Below are 9,360 nucleotides of genomic sequence, written 5' to 3'. Positions count from 1 at the left end.
TAGTCCTACAGCATAGCCACAATTAGTCAATGCAGATGAGGAATTGTCGTGATATGTTAATATTGGTTGCAATAACGCATGTCCAGCATCGGCACCAGCCTGGTCTCATAGACTAGACATAACATAGTAAATCCTAAATCCGGGACACTCAAATTAGTGTGATATGTTATGTTTGGTTTGGTTACATAAAACAGACGGTTACTCAAGGCAAAAATAATGGGGTGGTTGGTCGGGGTGGATGGGTGGGCATATAACTGGATAATCTAGCAACCCAAAGGTTGTGTGTTTGAATCTCATCAAGGACAACTTTAGCATTTGAGCTAATTAGTAACTTTGCAACTACTTGCTACTTTTTTAGCTACTTTTCTACTACTTAGCATGTTAGCTAACCTTTCCCCTAACCTTAGCCCTTTAATCTAACTCCTAACCTCAACCCTAACCCCTAGCCTAGCTCACGTTAGCATTAGCCACCTAGCTAACCTAGCTAACTTTAGCATTAGCCACCTAGCTAACATTAGCTACAACTAATTGGTATTCGTAACATTATCATACATTTAGCAAATTCATAACATATTGTATGAATTGTAATTTGTAACATGTTGTAAGAAAGGGATGATGGACATCCACAAATTAATATTCTATATAAAACGCAGTGGAGACTGGAGGGAGGAACTAGAGGAAGACGGGGTCATTGTAATGGCCACGTTTGACTCCATTCCATTAATTCCATTCTAGCCATTACAATGAGCCCCTCCTCCTATAGCCCCCCCCCACCAACCTCCACTGATGAAAGGTAACATATACTAACTGGAGTGTTACGGATGTACTTTTACTCTGTTACGTCTACCCTTGTGTCCAGGTTGCCGGCACACAGTGTTAATTTTTGTTTTCATGGATAGCCAAGTAGAATGTTGGCATAAAAGCAAATGTTGGCATAGCTTACCCATATGGATTGATAAAATGTTGCTCAAATGTAATAAAGTTTCTACAACATTTGGTAATTCATTAAGGAAAATATGATTTTCAGCATTAAATGTTCTGGTGTGCTTAATAGTGAAAGAGCTAGAATAGGTGGAGAGACCGGGCTACTCATAGGTTCCATGGAATGCCATCTCGCAGGTGCTGCAGCATTTTGTTGCTATGTTACCGCAATCTGTCGTGAACGTCGAAAGTGTCGCTTAGCTAATCACGTGCTGAATAAAAATGTGGACATGGCAAACAGTGCACTCTAGGCCGAATGCCACGAAGATTTGCGCAAAGATCGTCTATTATTCACTATAAACTCGGTGGTTCGAGCCCTGAATGCTGATTGGCTGACAGCCATGGTATATTTGAGCAATAAGACATGAGGGGGTGTGGTATATGGCCAAGGGCTGTTCTTAACAAGACGCAATGTGGAGTGCCTGGATACAGCCCTTAGCCGTGGTATATTGGCCATCTACCACAAACCCCAGAGGTGCCTTATTGTTATTATAAACTGGTTACCAACATAATTAGAGAAGTACAAATAAATGTCCACAACTCCGCAATGCGTCGTGCCTAAGAACAGCCCTTAGCCGTGGTATATTGGCAATATACCACACCTCCTCACGCTTTATCGCTTAATTAACTCATAAATATCAATAATATTACGCTAATCATTCAAACATAAGTCTACAAGTTATGGCTGTAGGCCTGCAATATCTCACCATGTGATGTGTGTTTTAGACATTATTTTGGATTCAGTAGAACAGGTATTATAGGCCTTCATATTGTTTAGCCTACTTCCACATAATACAGTATTAATCACCAGTCTAAAAGTAGTCAGAACGAACTTCTAGCGTAGGCTACAAATTGGGGCTTCTGAAAAATATAGTTGTTTTGGTATTTGAGTAGACATCTAGAGTTATAATCCCCGAGACCAGACCCTGTCCTTTAGGCCCAGTGAGAAATACAACAAAAGGTGGCCACCGCTATCGGCCAGACAATTAACCAAAGGACCAGCATTAAACCATTATCATAAGAATGCTGTTTGCGATGGGGGGGAAAGCCCTCGGAATTCATTGACATGCTGCATAGTGTTGGAAACCTTTTATGTCATCAATTACATGCAAGCTGCCTTTCCCATTTTACCTACTGACATCTTTTTGACATTTTGGAGCGCGAGTTTCTCTATTTGTGTTGCTATAATAACCACTTTACAACACACAAATAAGGCCTACTTGTGGGCAGTTAGGAACTATTCCCTTTTGATTTGAAAGGCGAACAGAAAAGGCTCTTATGAGGCCTTCCAGCAAGCCTACCAATTCTTGCGATGTGGCGGCACCTGTTGCTCCACTAGACATAGTCTATAAACTTTTTACAGGTGGACGGATAGGCTACTGTGAAGAATAGGATGAACACAGCACTGTAGTAGCCATCCCTACACACCAGGACTTGTTGTTCATGCAATATATTACGAACGGAAGGAAGCTCCCTGCTCAACACAGTTCCAGATGCCAGTGTTTGTTCACCAACATAATATTCAGGTCTGGTTTCAAAATGGATTCTGGCTCACCTACTAGACTGTATACCAAGTGATCGTTTGTGGTCATGTGTACAAGGGGACTCAAAGATATCCTAAACATCAGCACTACACCCACCTCAGTGCTCCAGTCCATGTGGCACAATCCATACATTTTATATTAGGTAGGCCTTTAAAAGTGCCACCCTTGCAGGAATGAGGGGAATGGACTTTGCAAGTGTACAGAGGACTAATTCAAGTAAATGGAAATGTATGGGTGTCTGTCCCTCTTTCAGGCATAATTCATTGTGTACATCTCTCCCCCCCCCCCCCCCCCCCCCCCACGGGAAACAAAGACATCAATTGCATCCTCCTCGCGTCCTCTCTCCTTTCCTCCTTCTAAAAACCAATTGGAGGACTTCTTATCCAATGGGTATTGAGGAGGCAAGGAGAGAGGACGCGAGGAGGATATAATTGAGATTCTCCCACGGAATTACTATCCTGCTATGCTGAATCGTGCACCTGGGTGAAGTTATTCCATCAAGAAGGGACAGGACAAAACAGCAGGTAGAAAACATTTTATATATCCTTTTTTAATCCAAAACATAGTCAAACCTGAAAATACACATCTAAATGTGTTCAAAACACCATGGGGACAACAGGATAAAAGAGTCACCCAGGAGTAGAAAGCACATGATGGACGCCACCACAGACTGATAAAGGTGAACCAGTGACTATTTCATAGTAAGATCTCGACAAGGACCAGGTTCTGCTTTATTTACAGTGAATACAAAAATAAGGCCTTACTTACAGAGAGACATCCATGTCCTGGGTGAGTAGCGAGGAGACTGCACTGAAACACTAGTCTACTCAAGTCTGCGTCATTCCCTATAGTGCACTACTTAGGCACTGTATTCCCGATACAGTGCCCTTGTTTTGCTCAGGGCACTTCTATTAGGGCATTGGTCAAAAGCAGTGCACTACAGGGAACAGCGTGCCATTTCAGACCAACACATAGGGAAGACCTCAATTGCATTCTCCTCGTGTCCTCTCTCCTGCCGTCATTCTCACAACCCATTGGAGGAGAAGGTCAGATGGGCGGGACTTTTGGCTTTCTTATCCAATGGGTTTTGGGAAGGAGACGAGGAGCGAAGAAGCGAGCCGTATGCAATTGAGATCTTCCCATAGTGTACTGCTACTCCCCATAAACTTGAGTCAGCCTCTGAGGCAGTTGAACTAGATGGCATATTTGCTGCTCCACACTCAGTGAAAATAGTGAGGGGAGGAGAAGCAAAGTTAACATTCAGGAATATTACCTAGTCAGTCACGTGCCATTTGTGAACCTAAATGACTGGAGAGGGGCATTGCTGCCTCCTGACGGGACTAACCATTAGAGCAGTGCACACATTTTCAGTGATCGAACAGTAACTGGTAATTGATGGGAGTTATAAACTGATATTCTGTAAGCCTAATACTATGTTGGGAAGAAGTTACATGTCGACATTGACCACTTGCAGAAAGCGAGCATATTTGACCGAGATGGTGAAAAAGAGACAATACCTTCACCTATGAGCACTTATAGAAATATGGAGGGCCTAAGGACTTGGAAGAGTGTGCACTCCTGCAGAGGCAGGGTCTGAAGACAAAACGGCAGGCATAGAAACCTTCCCCCACGGTACCTCCCCCTGGACCAGGCAGACAGTGTTTGTGACTTCCCTTAGCCATGGTGACAGACACATTCTGTCTGAGATTCAGATAGCCTACACCTTTCAAACTCAACTCCGGACCTCAAAGCCAGTTCCAATGCATTTTTTTCTCCCATTGTTCCCATCTAAAATCAGGGACTGATTTAGACCTGGGACACGAGCTGGGTGCAATTACTGATCAGGTAGAACAGAAAACTAGAAGGCTCCGGCCCTCGTAGGGTCAGAGTTGAATACCCCTGGCCCACACTACACTGGTTTATAGAGGGGATTGACGTCACAAGGAATACAGGCCTAGTCTTCATATTTACTGTTGTTGACAAAACACCTTTACAAATGTATACAGTGCCTGGTGAAAGTCTACACACCCCCTCGCAGTCTTGGCATTTTGCAGCCTTACAATTCCCTAAAAAAAAAAAAAAGGGAATACATTGGATTTTTTTCCCCCTGCCGATCTACAAAACCGTCAACATTTTCAAAGTGAAAGAAAAACAAAATAACATTTTCGAAATTCATTACAAATACAAAAAAAAATAATAATAATTGTCTTGATTGTGCGCGTCTTCCCACCCCAAGTTCATACTTGGTGGGCAGCAAATATCTATAGAAATGGAAGTAGATTTAATGACCTGGGCATATGAGGAAAAAGTGCAAAAGAGAGGATCGGAAAAAGCAATATTCTACCTTCAGGCAAACACTGAACAGACTTCCCCACCTACACTATGCAACAGTAGGGGCACTGCCACTGTTCTGAAATACGCATCGAAGTAATCTAAAGTAACTTCCTACCGCAAGAACTCGCTAGACAGAAGTCAAATTCCTGTCTGGCAACCACCACATTTGCTCTAAAGGCCACCGTCGTTTACAGATCAGGAAAGACAAAAAAAGGAAGAGACGAGGAGAAGATGCCACTTAAGACTATTGAGATGCAGCCCATGTCAGTGACGTCCCTGTAGTGTGTCCATCCTTGACAGAATAGAAGAACACAGCGCAGTGGAACCAGCGATATTAAAAGAAGATGGCCGGTGCCATATGTACATTTCTGTAATGTACATATCATATAGAAACATTGGAAGAAGTGTGAAAAGGGAGAACCACCGGCAGAGGACCCTTGAAAATACTAACCATCGTATTAAGAGAGCACACGTCACCTGGCAGGTAAAACACTACAGCTTCAGTTCTTTTAGTAATGGGAGACTAATAATAAATAATAAAATATATGTACACATTTTCAACAATAACTATGATTATAATAATACTTCTTAAAATTGACATACAAATATAATTTTGCTCAACGTTTGTAGCTCTACTCTGGTCAGTAAGAAAATGAAGAAATTATAAATTATTATACATTTTTAAAAATCCAACACCATCGTTTTTTCCATTTAGGGTGTAGGTCCTGACACTGTGTCACAACATTTGAGACGAATAGTAAAAACAATCCTCGATAACCTGAATTGTTCCTATTTTGCAAGACATTTCATGAAAAAGTGTCGGTATGAAGTCTTCCCTTGTGTGACAGACAGGTTGTTGTGTAGCCTCCAGGAGGAGAGCAAGTGCACTTTGAACTCTGGCATGCTGGAGAGAAGGGTGTGTGTATGGTGGAGGAAGGGAGGTCTGCTGGGGCTGTCAAGACAGGTCTGTCTGAGGAAGTTTTTGGACATGGGAATTCCTTCCTGGTCACCTGACCACACAGGAACAGGAAGCTACAACAACAAATGTCTAAATGCATGTAGAGTGGTGATGAAGATGCCAAACTAAAGCAGGTTCCCTTTTCAGAGGGCAGTTTGTGATGTTGAGTGTCTTGATTTGAGTGTTCCACCTTGTATCCATGGAGACTACCTCTGCAAAACCGCCCATTGGCTGATCAATGTGTGGGCGGGGTGACATCACTGTTCAGAGGTGCAGGACCCTGTGTTACTGACATTGGGTCAAAGGTCACAGATTCTAGTCCACGCAGCTGCCCAGCATTCTGTCCATGTCTCCTGTTATTGTCAATGATGCAACTTGGACTGCAAGAGGAAAGAGAGAAACAGGGGGAGAGGAAGAGCAGAGGGAAGGCAAGAAATGGAGAAAGAAAGATACAAGTTGACAGTCAAGCTCAACCCATATCCAAAAACGACATCAATCTGTATAATCCGTGACAGCAAAAATAAATATGAGGCAGGTATTTGAGCCAAGCTAACTTGAAGCTGTCAAGTGAGGTGAATTACCATGTGAGTAACCAGGTGAGTTAGGTGTGTTTACCTGTCGAGGTGACTCGGGGCCTGAGGCCAGAAGTCCAGTGCTGTTCCTCCTGAAGATGCCGTCCAGCCCTGCTGCTGCTTTGGTCACCTTACTGGGCTTCCCTCCTCCTCCGTACGCACTGGGGCTCCTCCTCTTTCTCCCATCCACCCCTCCTCCGTGGGCCAGGGGGCTGGGTGGAGGCAGGGGGCAGGGGTGGTCCGTAGTGAGGGGGTAGGGTGTGGTGGTGGTTGGGTCAGGGTTGGAGTACCAGTCCTCGGCCCTGACCCCCACCTCACTGGCACTGTGTCCTAAGGTCTTTCTCCTACCACTAAGGGGGGGCAAGCCAGAGCTGAGCATGGGGGTGGGAGTCAGAGTGTTGTAGCTGCTGTTGTTCCCCCTGAGAGTGTCAAAACTAGATGGAAGGGTGGTCCTCCTCTTCTTGGCCGCGACACCAGTGGCCCCTGGGGGCCTGATGGGTTTGGTGGAAGTGCCGTTACGTGGTTTCCCTAGGGCGGAGACAGGGGCCAGGGAGGAGTCCCTGATGCCAAACAACCCTGCTGCTGATGCATTCTGGGGGAAGGCTGTGGAGTAGGATCCAAGGGAGAAGGCTCCGTTGGTGGAGGGAGGGAAGGAGGGGGAGGAAAGGGGGGGAGGAGGGGTGAGAGAGCTGGGGGAGGGAGGGCTCTCAGCAGCCAGGGGCACCTTTCTGTAACACAGCAGAGGACAGAGACAGGCAGAGGCAGCGCATTAGGAAAACCAGAGCCATAATGAAATACTGACCCGTAGATTTACAGGGGTTCAGAGACATTTCTGTCTAGAATATGAGCTGATGTCCAATTCCAGAGCCTCAGCAGATCCAGGTCATAGTAACATCTGCCATTCCACACCTATTAATAGTGTCTATGAGTCTCTGTATGTCTTCCCTAGACAGCTGAACCCACTTTCTCCATAGAACATCTCAGAGTCTTAAGCTGGATGTAAATACATTGGAGTTTGTCCCAGAGCCCCAGAACAACGGGCCGACAAATCATTTAGACTGGTACAACAACAGACGCACACTTTCCTCACCTCCACATCTGAGCGTTGACATGTTTCTCCACCATGCAGTGTAACGCCAGCCTCATCCTGTCCCACCGCCGGTCAAACACATAGTGACCACGCCCCATCAGCCTGCTGTTGAACGCACAGCACTGAAACACAGTCGGAGAAAAGAGATCAAATCAGCCTGTATGGATGGCTTCAAGCTAAGGGGTGTAACGGTTCACCAAACCCATGGTTCGGTATGTATTGAGGTTTTTAGGGGTCATGGTTCGGTTCGGATTTCGGGACAGCGGGAAGATTAAATGCCATTCACAATGTTCAGCATTCACACAGTGTTCCTGGCATTCACACAGTGTTCCTGGCATTCACACAGTGTTCCTGGAATTCACACAGTGTTCCTGGAATTCACACAGTGTTCCTGGAATTCACACAGTGTTCCTGGAATTCACACAGTGTTCCTGGAATTCACACAGTGTTCCTGGCATTCACACAGTGTTCCTGGCATTCACACAGTGTTCCTGGCATTCACACAATGTTCCTGGCATTGTCTGTCGTGACAGGATTGTTATGTCGGGCCTCTCAAGTTTCCACTCTGACGCTGCGTTTGTGACCATGTGGGAGGTGGGAAATCACCAGTTGGATGCGATCATGTGATTTGAACTCACTGAGAGACGCAGATTGACTAATGGCTAAACTAAAAGTACAGCTATTATACAGTTCCAAATCCACATGAATAGATTATTTATTTAAAAAAGCAATGTTTCGTTGCTGCATTGAACTGCTGAAAATGCTGTTAGGGGTCATTTCCTTAGTAGGTGACGTCAAAGGTCAGTATGCGGGAGAAGTGGGAGCTCAGAAGTTTCCCACTAGTAATAACCAGTTGGAAGGTCGTTCGAGTGGCAAATTCACACTTCCATCTTGGTAACGAACGCACCATGACACTGCATCCTTCAGTGCCAGATACGCACTTGTGACGGGGGCGTTTCTGTAGCACGGTACATCTCCCACTCCGGGGTAATGCGATGTGATGACACTTAAGTAAGTGCCAATTCATTGAACACTTTGGCTTTTTTATGCTTATATAGAGCGGGTGCTACCTGTTTGCTGAAATGGGTGCAAGAGGGAAGTTTGTAGCCTGGCTCGAGCACTATCACGAGGTGCTGAAACCCTCTGTTCTCAACCACCAAGAATAGGCACATATCCGTGGCTATAAACCGAAAAATATAATCATAGCCTACCTATCGCTTGGTCAGGTCAGAATCTGCTGCCAAGGGCTGCTTGCATGCGGTATACTGAGGTGATGTCAACATATTTGAGGTGTTGCAAGCTGTTCTCGTTGAGCGCGGCGACATACTGTTAACGTTTTACCCACAACTCTATGTCCATCGCTGTTGTAATCTACTAGGAAGCTAAAATGATCCCAAACGGGATTTTTAATGGAGGAATGGAGGATCGTCCAATTCTGATTTATCGACCCCACCATAGAACTAGTTCCCAGGTGCGCATCAGAAAAGAGCACTTTCAAATGCCCCAATTAAATTAATTTAATTTTGTTTAACGTGCGCATAGCTTGTTTTAACGGAATAGCCTGACATTTTGTTTTTTTCCGTTAAGATTTACTCAAGAGGTTGTAGGGCTGTAAACGCAGCGTACGTATCATATCTTCCGGCGCCGACAGAGATGGTCGCTTCGTTTCGCGTTCTTAGGAATCTGTGCAGTATTCCGTTTTTTTTATGTATTATTTATTACACTGTTACCCCAGGAAATCTTAAGTCTCATTACATACAGCCGGGAAGAACTATTGGATATAAGAGCAACGACAACTTACCAACATTACGACCAGGAATACGACTTTCCCGAAGCGGATCCTCTGTTTGGACCACCACCCAGGACAATGGATCGGATCCC

The 9,360-nt window shown here is 44.9% G+C and overlaps 1 protein-coding gene across 2 annotated transcripts in view; it reads right to left on the bottom strand.

The window, feature by feature from the left end:
• Nucleotides 1–3,050: 3,050 nt before the first annotated feature.
• Nucleotides 3,051–9,360, bottom strand: part of atxn7l1 (ataxin 7-like 1) — a 31,219-nt gene continuing 24,909 nt past the window's right edge. For both annotated transcript variants that reach the window (XM_036944564.1, XM_036944565.1), the window contains 3 exons: nucleotides 7,480–7,601; nucleotides 6,433–7,117; nucleotides 3,051–6,197 (listed from right to left, as the gene is read on the bottom strand). In XM_036944564.1, the coding sequence (XP_036800459.1) occupies nucleotides 6,180–6,197; nucleotides 6,433–7,117; nucleotides 7,480–7,601 (825 nt within the window). In that variant the 3' untranslated portion in view covers nucleotides 3,051–6,179. The remainder of the gene's footprint in view (nucleotides 6,198–6,432; nucleotides 7,118–7,479; nucleotides 7,602–9,360) is intronic.

Source organism: Oncorhynchus mykiss, chromosome 15, assembly GCF_013265735.2.
Source record: "Oncorhynchus mykiss isolate Arlee chromosome 15, USDA_OmykA_1.1, whole genome shotgun sequence".
NCBI classification, from domain to species: Eukaryota; Metazoa; Chordata; class Actinopteri; order Salmoniformes; family Salmonidae; genus Oncorhynchus; species Oncorhynchus mykiss.
Note: the sequence above shows the minus strand (reverse complement) of the source record. Positions and strands in the feature narration are given on the sequence as shown.